This window comes from Brachionichthys hirsutus, chromosome 4, assembly GCF_040956055.1.
Source record: "Brachionichthys hirsutus isolate HB-005 chromosome 4, CSIRO-AGI_Bhir_v1, whole genome shotgun sequence".
Lineage (NCBI taxonomy): Eukaryota > Metazoa > Chordata > Actinopteri > Lophiiformes > Brachionichthyidae > Brachionichthys > Brachionichthys hirsutus.
In genome coordinates, this window is record NC_090900.1 from 5,191,088 (window position 1) to 5,205,105 (window position 14,018).

At 42.6% G+C, this 14,018-nt stretch overlaps 1 protein-coding gene across 1 annotated transcript in view; it reads left to right on the forward strand.

The window, feature by feature from the left end:
* The window catches only part of fbxl17 (F-box and leucine-rich repeat protein 17), a 155,694-nt gene extending 151,120 nt beyond the window's left edge, over window positions 1-4,574 (forward strand). Inside the window, exon 10 of the mRNA XM_068738716.1 lies at window positions 4,437-4,574. Within this exon, the coding sequence (XP_068594817.1) occupies window positions 4,437-4,574 (138 nt within the window). The remainder of the gene's footprint in view (window positions 1-4,436) is intronic.
* Window positions 4,575-14,018: the final 9,444 nt, after the last annotated feature.

The following is a 14,018-nucleotide window of genomic DNA, read 5'->3' on the forward strand; positions in this document are numbered from 1 at the left end:
TATGATGCTCACTGATCTAAAAGTAAACAGGCTTCCCAGTACCTCATGCATTTTATTGTATTCTTTTGATTGTGAAAACTCTTTCAAGGCAAACCTTTGTTGCAGAAGTGCTTTTGCATACTTTGAAATTTGTCTGGATGGGAACCTTAAATGAAACACAGAGGGGGAAACATAAATACAGATTTTTTTTTTTGGGAGAACAGACACTGAACATATCTTTGTGTTATGATATCTGCATGCTCATTCATTCAACTCCAGAAGCTGGAAATGGTTCTACAGTTTTATTGCGATATTTCATTGTTTTGTGCGCTATACTGCTCAGTGTGTTTGATATATTCAGAAGGGAGCAGAGGCCACGTTTTTATCTCCTTCTCTTTCCTAACTTTCTCCCTCTCATCATTCCATTTCCCACCCTTGATTGCTCGGAGCACTCAGAGGGTGTTCTGACCACGCTGCTCGAATATGATATGCATCTTCTTGTTTGTGGCTGTGATTATGGATTTACGACCCTGTTCTTCTTTCCCCCCCACTGAGATTGTGAACTGCTGCTGCATTAGTCATCTTTACGACGTGTTTTACAGTGCTGCTTACTAGGGGAAGGCTCGGCGCTTCCGGTAAATGCATATTTTACGTGCTGATGGAGTGCATTTGCATCAGAAGATCACTCTTAAAAAAAATAAAAGAAATCCCTGTTAAAAAAGCGAGGGCATGAGATCACTCCAAGAAAGAGCAGAGGTCAGACTTGCCATCACATCGTCAGCTTTTACTACTGAAGTAGAGGAGCGGTTGTTGACAGGCTCCCCCTCTCTTACACGCACACAGCCTCATAAGCTATTTACTGTGCAGCATGTTCAAATAACAGCTTTTGCCAAGCAGTATATCAGACATGCATCTTTTTGTTTCCCCCTCATCTTTCTCTCTCTCTCGCCCTCTTGTAAACCCTGACAGCGGCACATTATCCGTCAGCGTGCATTACACCACGTTTAGATCTACGGGGCAGCATCTTTGAAGTTAAATGGGGGAAAATATTATAAGTATAGGCCTTGCTCCAGATAGCGGTGGCTGCACTCCCAGATGCCTCTCAAAGATTAGAATCATCAGCGACTAGTGATCCGCCCTATCATAAAGCTCTCCTACAGACTTGGCACCACCCGGAGCATTGGGGGGGGGGGGGGGGTTATGCTCTATGCCGGTATGCACAGGATCAGGGTTGCATGCTTTGGAACAAAAAAACACCATGTAGTCATCAGAAGCCTCTGTACTTTCTGACATAGTTAAGCACTGTTTTGCCGAGTAACAAATTTTGTTTGAAGACAATTGGGGACCAAAGGACTCTCAGTTACCCACAGTATTTGGTGGGATCAGCCCTCACCAAGCAGGTGCGGTGATGTCATCAAATCTCATTCAACACGGCACGGAGGGTTGCAGATGGCCCACAGTCTTGTTCTCGAGAGAGATGGATTGTAATTGTGCCTTTCCTGTCCATTCTGTAAAAAGGATGTAACCCTGGTTGTCCTTTCATGCAGCGATGCAGAGTTAATAGATGCTGCAAAGTCAAAAGGCCTGCCTTCAATCACGATGTCTGATTGTCCATCTACCGCCAATGAGTTGTTTAATGAAGACATCGTTCCCAAGATGTTGACAAATTGAAATAGAAATGTCAAACAGCGTTCAAGGAGTTTGTGCGCATTGCTTCGTTCTTCAATCATGATCGAATTTTGCCTTTGCAGTAATACGAGGTTTGAATTCTAATCATTTCTGCTGTAAGTCAGTAATTACGTTTCAAAATTGAAACGCAAACAAAATAATTACAAAGTTTGTTTCCGCTTTATTATCTGCATAAAGTTTTAGCGGATAGCGTTGTACATATCAGTGAAATCGACTTCGTTTTCATGCTATCTATAATCTTGTTGCAAGACGACATTTAGCATTGCTGCAACCAGCAATTAGGAAATGATTCACCATTTTGATTGGGGGCCATTTTTTTTGTCGCGCTCACTCGGCAAGTGGAGCGGCACTAAATTAGCATTAATGAATGTTATGGCCTCCCATCAGTTTGACAGGTCTATTCTTTAACTCTGCTTTAATTGTAATTAAGTCCTGATTAACATGCTGGGAGATATTTCATTCTCTTCTCCAGAATAAAGCCTGCTACGCTATGAAGGCAATCAAGAGTTTATCGTTTTATCTGCTAATAAGGCTCAGCCAACGTGGTGTAACAACTTTAACTTCACTCTGTAGCAGCAGATTAACATGAGTCTATCATTTAAGGTGAAAAATGAGGCGTTGAGTCACTTCTGTTATGTTTTGGTGATCCTTTTTTTCCACACTCATCTCTGCACTGCACCTACCAAATAAAAGCTAATGATCAGTTGCTACATTTCTTGAAACGGATCCAAGAGTCGACAGACAAGACGGTCAATGAAAAGCTTGCAATTGATGATTCACTGGACTTCCAGGTCATATCCTCAAATAAAGACAGAGCTGCTGCATGAATCCTTGCTGCTGAAAACCGCTGTTATGATTTAAACTGACTTGATTTGTTGCCTTTGTGAGAATATATTTAATGATTTTTCAAAGAATGAATAGAACAAATGTGTCAACCATAAAAAGAGGAATTTACAGACCCAAAATTATCCTCTCCCTCTAGGCCTCATACACCGTAGAGAAGCAGAAGATGCAGTCAGTCACAGCTTGTCACAATCTCTAATGGTAATGGAGGGGCCCGAAAAAAGGGAAGACGTGCTCTAATGAACAGCAGCAACACAAATGCGGAAAATGTGATGGAAATATTGCATTTGGAGCCGGGAATCGAACCGCCAACCTGCGCCACCGTTGCCCCATTTTACTTCTGTATTTAGAGCTTGTCCACCTGTGATCAGGTCACCCACGACCTACACTAATAACAGGTCTAAACTGGCTCATTATTGAACACTGCTTGAATGTTCTCATTTATGCTCTTATTATGCTGCTTTCACACCCCTTTCTAATGTTTGAGGTGTCACAGCATTAATCAAAATTAAAAAGGCTTCTGCCAGTGTTTGTTGTCTTGATCTTCAAGACTGCAGCGAGAGCAGGGATAGGACTCTTTGTTGGCACTCATTCTTGGAATTTAGTTTTTGCGCGTGACTCGAAAACAAGGAACAGATGTAAGTTAGAAAGATTTTTTTTACTGTGTGGTCTTGATTTAATTTTATATTTCCTGTATTGATGTTATCCTGAAAAGGTCTTTTTAAGCCTCTTTGTCCAAAACTCCAGCTCAGTGTTTCTTCCTCTGCAATCCATAAGAAAATTAATAGGCTACTGTTGCCTTTGGGTCTTTCGTAATTAATTTGCACCATGCAGAGTTTGAATCTGCTTTTATGATCTGATTGGCATTTGTTTTCTCAAGCGTATTTCATTTTCAACTTATTTTGTGGGTATTTATATTTGTTCTCAATTTATCAACTTGACGAGGAATTTCAAATACTCACCACACAAAGACATTCTGTCCAATGAAAAGAAAGCAGGAATAAGGGCGGGGAATGACAACCAAAGCAGATCATCGTCCCAACAGTCAGGGAACTCTTACACGATTTCGCTCCCAGAAAACGCACAAACCAAAGGGCTGTCGGTTAATTAGCTTGCTGAAAACTGTGAAAATTTTAGTCACTGCTTTGACAACAACAGATGACTGTGTGCTCAACATGTGTGTAAGTGTTTATACATCATTTCCCCTGGAAAGTGTCACGCTTGCAGGTGGGCGGGGGCTGGTTCTGGGTGGGTTGCGGTTAACCCCTCCAGGTCTCCAGGGTTCCTCTGCCTCTGCTCTTTGTCAGATTCTCATGGTTTCTCACTTTCAGCTCTTGGTGATGGGCTGACAGATTGTTGCACTGGCATGGACATGCCTGAGTGGCTATTAGCTGCTTGTCTCTCTGCTCCTCTGAGAACAAGAAGGCCTTATTAGCCTGCCGAGCTCAGCTATCCTCTGCTGCTAAACCCATTGCCACAGTCCTTGTGTGCATAAGTGCATGTAATACTCACATCATTATTATGCTGGATATTAGCCTAGCACACTGCTAGTTTAAAAAGTCACACATTGTACCTTAATAGGGAATCACCTTCAAAACAGCAGTTGACGAAAGATCTCGGACTTCAGCTGCGACACTCAGTTTTCACAGCAGCAGAGGAGTTTTCTCAATTTTACAGTTGGATTTAGGTCTTTGTTTAAACCAACAGAAGCCTTCAGTGCTTTGAAGACTGAGGTTAGAACATGTGCAATTCTGAGACCGGAACCTCTGCATATGAAGACCGTGTGTTCTAAAGCTCTAGAAAACAAGTGGTGCTTCAGTTAAGACTGATGTTTTACCTGTTATGGCAAATGTTATTAATAATAATGTGTTTAGGCAAATCTGATATGGTCCTCTATTGACTGTGTGTGTGTGTGTGTTTTGCAGGTGAACGAGGAGACGGTGGAGAGGCTGGTTGTCCAATACCCTCACATTGTTTTCAGCACAGTGATGCAGGACTGCAAGAGAACCTTGGAAAGAGCTTATCAAATGGGCTGGAGCCCCAATACGTCAAACACTTCATAGCTATTGCTGGATCACACGTAAAATACACAACACACAAGCATCCATACACGTACATGAACAGGAAAACACACGGCTACAAGAGGCCCTTTTTCTGTACAGACACAAATCCACTGTAGCTCGGTTAGGTTTGCTTCTCAGTGCATGTGAACTTCTCATGCGAACATGTTGCTGCATTAAAGCAGTCAGCTTTACTTGAAGCAAATCACCAATTTTAATAATTTTAGTAATGTTTAGTATTAAGTGTGAATTCATACACTTATCATCACCATCAGCTGTAGGGCAGATCACACACGACGACACAGCGACTTCCTTGGGCCGGACTGTGGATTAGTTTGTTTTGGTGCAAAGCTTTGCACTAAAGTGTATTCTTTGGAATCTATTTTCCAGTGTTAAGCACCACATATATTCAGTCTTCTGCTTCAACGTGGAGAGAGTCAAGGTGAAGACTCATGATTAGATGGACGATCTATGTGAGAATGACGCCTGAAAGGTCATCAAATCAAAGACAGTCAGCTGTGTTGGATCAGAACTATCTTTAATGAGAACAATAAATGAAAAACAGTTTGTTTTCCCACCTGGTACTACGGTCCCCGAGCGTTGCACCCACGTCGGTTCTCTACGATCTTTACTTCCTTCGAGCTGAACTCAACTGCTGAAGAGAGATGAGGAGACAATATGCTCAAACAGTCCAGGAGGATGCTGCTTTACCAGGACGGCTACAGACGAGACATTTTCACAAATCTGTCATGCTTATTTTGTCGAGTTCAAGATTATTTTACTTTATTAGATGTGCAAATGCTTTTGATCATCATAATACCAGGTGTGTATGTGATGAGTATTTTGAGAAGGCTCAATTTGAAGGATGGAGCTCTTTGCTTGCGATTACAAATGTACACGTCGTCACGGTGCAGAAGAAGATTCAGCCCAGAAATCAGTCAAACTCCTCGGTAGTAGAAAGAAAACATGAAGGCATCAAAACTGCATGTTTACGTCTCAATATTACTGCAATTAATGTCTACATATGATCTGACATTGGGAACAACCCTACTGCTGATGCCAAACAGATTTAAGGTTTACTGAGCATCAATTTGTGCGTGAGACTGAGTGGCTGAAACAGAAGTTGCCTTTCTCTAAAAACCATGATTGACATCATCAGTGTGAGAAACTACAGCCATTGTGATGACAGGAGAGTGAAGCAGGTGATTTACACCCGATTAACCACCTGAAATTGAGCCAGAGTTTAGAAATGCTCCTGATTTTATCTTTTATCGTTTCCCCTTTATTTGATCTGATATATACATATACATTAGTACTATGTTGGATTTACTTAAGGTCTTAAGTATATACTTTTAATATTGTATATGTAGCAATGCAATGATTACACTTGTTATTTGGTGTAGAAAGGAAAGTGGCTTGAACCTATATCCAGTGCTGGTAGAAGCTGTTAGATATGAGCTGATCATGTTCTATTCAGTAGTGTACAGTAAAATAAAATAAAAAAAAAATACAAATACCCAAGGTATTTTTCCAAAACCATCCTGTGAGTCAACCTTCACATTTTAATTCATGTGAACAATAGGTTACTAAGGATAGGGTTTAAGATAAACGGCTTATATATAGAGATTTCAGACAAAACTATGTTCTTACCCTCGTCGGGGCGAAGTCTGCCTGATTTTTGTTCTGTATTTCTCATATACATTTTCTTCTCTAATAGATGTAGGCACACTTGATTCTTGATTAGTTAAGGCAACCGTAAATGACTTGATTTACATACAAATGAATAAAACACTACATGTTCAAGCTTTTCTCTCTTTTCCTTTTGTGTGTGCAAAATTGAGGCAGGTAGAAAAATAGAATGACAACGTATTGTCTTTGTACTCAATTTACATTGTCGGTGGAATATTTTGTTTTCGTTCTTGCATATTTTTACAGGCTTTATTTCAAAATATAAGTCAAAATATATTTCAATACCAGGACTATAATAATTGTCTTTGTGAAATTAATATTTAGCAGAGATTATCTTTGTCATTTCAGGTAAAATACACACAAGTGTAAGCGTGTTTTCCCATCATAGCCGGAGGCGTTGGCCTTGGAACAAGTCTGGCATATAAAAACCTTTATACTGTTAGAAATAAAGATGTTTTTCACAAAGGCACGTGAATTGATAATGTATTTTCTATTGAACAACATGACACAACGGTCAACCTCCTTTTCTGTTAAAGTGCGCTTTTGATTTCAAGGTCACAACTATTGTCACAATCACGGGGGCTTCACATGTAAGACAGAGTGGGGAAATATGAGGTGGCTTCCCAGCAAGAGAGCAAAAGCTGTAAAACTGTGACTCAATATATCCTCGCTCTTTGAAAATATGGCCCCTTTCAAGTGTGTTTGTGCCATTTGATGCCTGTCGATCAAACAGAGGAGATGGAATCACACATGATACAAAGGATGGATCTTTGCAGGTAGATTCTGTGTGGTAAACAACATTTAGTAGTTTCAGTTTTATTTCTATTCAAGTGCGGACATGGATACATGGAGCAAATATACACAAACATGCTTGTAGAATCTGTATGTGTGTATAAAAACATACAAACACTTTCTGTATACGAATGGATTCAAATTCGCACTAGCTGGTGAGTTGAAATTTTCAGCAAGAAATTTTGCGCGACACAAAGGCCTGTCAACGTTGAGATTCTCCAGACGTCACACACATCTGGATCCACAGACCTCGATGCGGAAATGAAGCTTACTGCAGCTTTATGCCATTACCCAGAGCCGCGTGACACAACCTTCTATACCTACCCAGACCAGATGTGGTCATACCTGGAGCGTGAATTATCACAGTGCCTGACCAGCATCAATCACCGATTAAACTAAAATATTCTCACAGTGACATTTGTGCCAGCAGAGTAAATTGAGTAGAGCGAGGATCCAGTTTTGGTGTGAACACAACATTTATAGAAGTGCAGATGTATCTGTGCTGGCATGCACTCTTGATCTGCACTTCTTCCTGATCTCATTTTACACCTTATCAGCAAGGGTGCAATTAATATTGTAGGAGATGAAGTCATGCCCACCTCTTCCTCTTCAAAGGAACAAATGCTTCCTGAAAAGGGTGACTTTTCATGACTTGCTAGCACAACAAGGAGTCGCGTTGGGCCAGCGAGGTTTGGTTCGTGCAGGAGGGGCGGGGGCAGAAAGCTAATTCTCCTTTATCTGTGCAAACATGCGACCTTGATGAGGCTTCCTGAGACGAACAGGAAATAACAGCGAAGTGACAACCGAGAGATTAAAAGCTTGCATCTCGAATCCTTTTCTGTGTGTTCTGGATTTGCTGTATCGCTGAGGGATCCCACCCAAAGCAGCACAGTCAGCTGTTTCAGTCATTCATTGTTTAGTGAGGGTTGAAAGAAGAGTTCCACAGTGTTGCTTTTCCTTCCCGAGCTTGTACTTCTGTTGTCCTTACACGCTCAGACATGAGTAATTTGGCCTTTGACCTTTGCATCCGTTGAAGGTATTTGGTCCCAGAATGGCAGTTCTTAATCCCTCAACAACAATTGTGCTGCTCTCCTTGCACTCCCATCCCATTTTTTCGGACCAGTAAATTATGCAGCTCGCCGTATTTTACCGCTGCCAATTAGTGCCTTTGCAAATGTGAGTGTATGCCATCGATTCTCCCGCTGATTGAGGTGGATTCCATCAATGGCTAACACTCCTCGGGCTCCTGCAATATTCATCAAGGTGGAAGGAGGCATCTGTCCAGCACTTGTAAGAGAGACTACCTTCTGGAAAAGAAAAAAAAGTATGCAGGGAATGGCAGAATAGCAATACAGAGCAGTAATTAAAGTTGGTAAATATTCATGGGGTCAGTACATTTTTAATGAGGCACTGGTCAGAATTGATGCAGACAACACAGGGCATTTGCCATTACAAACCTGCAAGGACATAAGTTTAGTCCTCCTAAGAAATTCGTATGATGAAAGAATTAATCATAGCTGACATTCAGGGATGCCCTCTATTGAAAAGGTCGGCGTTTCCGTGACCCTTCTCACAAGAATTATTGAAGAGCATCTCTTTGTGATGAAGGCCGTGTTTTAGAACCTTTTTATGTTATGCTCCGGACGCATTGGTCAAAAAGAAAGCTTTTCATTGCCTTTGCTTTTGTACCGCAAAATCTGGATGCGTGTGGGGGAAATGCTACCTGCAGGAACTTGTTGATTCAGCTAATGGCGGCGCCTGTGACAAGATTAAACAGTAAGATCATATCTGTCGTGGAGCCAATCCGACACAATGCAGCCCCTATCGAATTGTACTCCAACGCTTCATCTTCTTATCTTCTTTTCACACGTCATGTCTTGTCTTTGCAAAAGCCTCGCGGAGTCATTTGCCTCAGAATCCTTCCTGCTGGGTCTTCTTTTCTGTCTGGCGAGGTTCTGCTAGCATTGTGTTGAGGGGTTTCCTCCCCTAAAGCTTCCCTCCATCCCGTTCAACCTACACTAAATCAACTTTATTCTGGCTCCTCCAAACTCAGATTCTTCCTTTTCTTAGAAATGATGCCAATCATTTCTTTGCATTTGTCCAGAACTTTTAATATTCATTAACATAGAAAAGAAAACTTTCCACCCTGCCCGTCATCATATACTGTTCGCACCTCCTCCCGTGTGAGAACGGTATGAGAACAGTAAATCCCCGTGGCATTCTGCCTGCCTGCTGACTTGTCTTGACTCTGCCTTTGTGAAAACGCACCACTTTGAATGGTGGAGGTATTAACGGGTTGATTTTGTAACCGACACTGCCTCTGAGCAGCAGGAGCGAGCTCAGTGTTGCTGTCCGTGACTCCAGAAGGAGGAATGTCTTTCGAGGCCCCGGTGAGAAATCACAGAGAACGGACGTAAGTAGATGTCTGAATTACACAGGCTTATTTTGTCTTTTAGGCAGCTGAAGTCGGACAGAGGAGGATGAATTTTCCTCCCAATTGCTGCTTGAACTTGAGCACGATAAAATCCATTGGTATGTGGGTATAATTTTCCCTATGTTGGTTTCCCTCTCACCAGGGGCTACAAAAAAACCAGTTTCCTGTCCCAACAAATGGAGATGAAAAAGAAATGAGATTTGTTAATCCACCAAATTTCAACACTGCCCCTATGGATTAACTCCTGCTGCCTTGGGAAGTTATTAACAAATGGCTATCCTCCAATAAGTGAGGTGTGTGAAATATCTGTGTCAGTGAGGATAATGAAGTCAGTGCGACTCCCCCTGTGCTGTGACTCCATGTAGATGCTGTCTCTGTCTTTCAAGCTGGAGTTAATTGCGGCGTTTAGGAAGAGCTCAGGCTAGCTTCTAAACGGCAAAGGTTAATTAGCAACAGAAGGATCTGCACACGAGATATGTTGACATTTACATTTCCTTCTTGGCTAAAATGAGAAGGAACCCCCATTTTCTGGCTTTGGGATGGAAACAGGGAGAAAAACGATTAGTCTACAAACATCCTCATCGCCATGCAAGGCTCGGTGACGATATGCAGATTTTGCAGTTGGATGACATTTAAAAGTAGTTAATTGTGCAAATCTTTGTTTTAGACTGGAAAGGTCGTGAATGGTGAGTCTTTCATCATGGACTCACCGCCGCTCATCAGCACAGCTGCAGAGAAGGGAGAGAGGGGGGGGGAGTTGTTGCTTCCTCTGCTGACCGCCATATGAAATCAACCATTTCTTTTCAAGGTGCTTCATGAATATTTATATGCACAAACTCTTTGGAAAATGAAAATTAATCTGCCGCCCGATTGCAGACGACTCGGTTATCTGTTTTCACCAAACAGCACTGATCTCCCCATTCGGGAGAAGTTTTCTTATTTTGTTTGGTTTTTAATTTTCCTTAATGTCAGGATATCAAATACGCCATATTGATTCTTGATGGAGGACAATTCTGTTTTATTGCAATGGAAACAATAGCTATTATATTTCTTCTATGCAATTTGCTTGCGGCTATCATCTTTTTAGCTGTTTCAATATCCAGGGATAAACTAACGCAGGGAATAAATATTTATTTCTCTGGAAGCAATATGATAATGCTAAATAGTTTTATTGTGTGTAATATTTTGTCCCTATTTTGGAAAACAGCAACACTGGTGGAAAAAGCCGAATGAATTAAAGATACAGCAGGTGCACAGATTGGATATTATACACCTGGTTTCACCTGAATAGCCCAAATGGATACATAATTGCTCCATTTCATCACTTCCCTTCACTGGCTGACATTAAAGGAAGCTCTTTCAGTAAGGATCCATCCAACTGGGAAACAAGAGCAATACGCAAACCTGATCACCAAATTCTGCCGAGAACAAAACAACAACATTTTGATTCAGCCATCATTAGAGTTTCGCCAAGTATACCCCGGTCTTGTTTGCTTGCTGAAATAACTCTGTGCTCCTTTAATCAATGCCTGATTCACCGACTGCTCTTTGTTTTCTCCTTGATGCTCAATCTTGCTTCCTTCCCGGGGTGGTTTTCCTTAATTCAAACAGTCCAGCCCAGTTCTAAAGCTACAGATGGCCGGTGTCAGACCAGACCAGATCCAGACCATCCCAGCCAAATGCTCTGACACATCAGGCATGCTGGTATGCCCTGTCACTCCCCACTCTTCCACTGTAGCATGGGTTGGGCTCACTCCCCTCTGGTTCACCGAGCCCAAGTGACTCACAGAGATGCGAGGCCTGATGGAACCCCAGCCTCAAGGCCGAGAGTGTACCCGAGACCTGCTTTCAACGCAGCGCCTCCATTTCCCCCTCATCCTCCTCCTGAAGCTGAGTGTCCATTTAATCCTGCTTCAATTCCATCTCTCAACACCCACCCCCCCCCCCCCCCCAAATTAACACCCCCTCTGCTCCCTCAAGAACAGTCAGACACATTCCTTTTTGCGTTTTCCTCACCTAACCCTCGTTTTCCATCCCTAGATCTCACACGCTCACAGTTTTTACTTGCTACCTCTCGGGCCCTCACCACCACGACCTCCCGGCCCCTCCACCCACCTCCGTTGCTTTCCAGGGGTGTGTATTTCACGCCCTGGTGGTTGGACAGGCTCCGGGTGATTTCCCAAGTTGGGGGCTGAAAGTTGGGCAGGAACCAGTGGTGTGGAGTGATGTCAGCGCAAAGACCTGAATTTGTGTGTTTGTGTGCGCCATGTCACGGCACACACACACACACACACACGCCTGCATGTGTAGGAGTATGCAGTTAAAACTTCCTTCAAAAGGCCAGCTGTGCAAACGCTGCTCTGACTGAGCGAGGTGTTGAGTTCACAAGCCGCGTGAGGCACTGTTCTCCTGTGCTGCTGCACACACTGACCTGGCAATGAGACGTAGTACAATGGCTCTTTATGGGTTATGTTCTGAACATGACTAGACCAAAGGGGCTAATGTGCGGGTGTGCAGACAGTCGGATAAAATAGCAGTGTGTCGAGCCAACTGAGCGTAATGAGAATATTGTGTTTTGAATGAACGAACTGCGTTGAATTTGTGCAGGATGTGGGCCAAGGCGACGTTGTGCTCTTTAGACGGTGTTCGAGAATCTTTCTCAAACCAGCATGGGAGAGCTGCCTCCTCTGTTCCAGGGCCCCAATACTGGTTTGCTTTATTTACTACTGTTTACCCAGATTAGTTTAGGGTGGAGGGATGCTTTAAAAAAAAAAAAGCACTACTTCAACCAGTTCTACATCGTTACACCTCTGGGAGCCAAAGTTCCGCCACTTTTGTTCAGAGAGCCGTTCGGTTTGACCAGCCGGGTGTTAATTGCCTTGCTCAGGTCACTTCTGCAAGTTACTTGGAAATGTGCTTGCTTGTTTTGTTTTTTGTTTTTTTTGCCCTCATGTTCTCAGCTTGGGGATTTGAAGAAACAACCCTCCAGTCAAAGCCTAATTCTCTGAGCTCCCCTCATAGTTGTTATAGAAATAGTCGAACATAGAAAAACTGATTGAATAAGGTTCAAGGTTTCTGCACCACTGTATTTTATTTGCACCATTATGGACATAGATATTAAATAGAAATAGGGAATGTACAAGTTAACGTATATAAAATCAAATCGTTGTGCGACAGGATTACAAAGGCTGCATGTCGGGAACTGGCAAAGACTTTATTATATTTGTCTTCTTCACTGGACTGTTCTGGATCCCAAACCTTTGGTGAGTTAGGAGATCGGAGAGATAGACGACGGAGCCAGACCACTGAAGGCTTTGAAAACATGCAGTGAAATGTTAAAATCAATCCTCACCTACAGCCAGTGAAGGGCAGAAAGGACTGGAGTGATGCAGGCGCTTCTCTCAGTGCATGTCAGAAGCCTGGCAGCAGCGTCTTGGATCAGCTGCTGTCAGAGTATTTTGCCTGCTAACTCGCATCGCAGTGCTCTAGTTGTAACGGAATGAAAGCCTGGATGACTTTAGATGAGAGAACGAAGAGTAAACTGCTTGGTCACCATTTCAAGCGCTACATATGTCCATGTTGGACACCAAACTGTTCCGTGCCGTGTTTATTCTTTCCATTACAGCAGAGGTCACTTTGGAGACACGCTGCCAAATAGATAGGCATTTAAAATCTTCTGAAGACAAAAAGCTAAGTCAGATCCTGTTCTTCGACGACGCTAAGCTGTGCCGCAGCGAGCGTTGCCAGTAATCATGCAGCATCGGAGTCTTTACGTTTAGGCTTAGCTGCTACAATAAACACTTAAATTACATATTGGCAGAAAACAGCCCGAGTCAGTGCAGTTAGAGAAATATCTCCATGTCAACGCTGGTGCCGCTTGACAACCCGGCACGTCTCTCCAACTCTTTTTGTTGCTCTTTTGGGATGTGATTTCTAGGCAGAAATAACCTAATCAAAAGGACGCGTGATTTCTATCTCAAAACCAAACATGTTGAACAATGCAGTGGCACTGGTGCCAGACGGCGTCTTTCTGTGTCGGCACGTCCACCACTGTCTGTGCCCAAAGGCAGACACTACGCGACCAGCCTTCTGGGCTCCTTGTCTGCCTGCCCAACTCCCACCATTGTAATGCCTCAACAATGCAAAGCCACATTTCAGGAAATTAATTTCTGTGCTTAATGCACCAGCAACCATTCTGCAACTTTGCTGTTTTCCCTGAGAGGTTTTATTAAAGATTTGAGAACGCTTTGAGTCAATTCCTTAAAATTTTCATCGGACAAGGTGACTGTGACCTCACTAAAGTTTTTTTTTTTTTGCTTACTATCCAATAATCCACGCTCTAATTATGTCAAAATTTTACACAAATGTCTAAAAGTGGGAAAATCATGAGGTCACTGTGTTCATAATGTTCTACATAACTCTTTATTCAGCAGCGTAACGAGATTGTGGCTGTGCTTTAGATCTGGTTGGACGCTGACAGGCGGCATTAAATCTTTTCTGCTGAAGTGAATCAAGCATTCACATTTTAATAT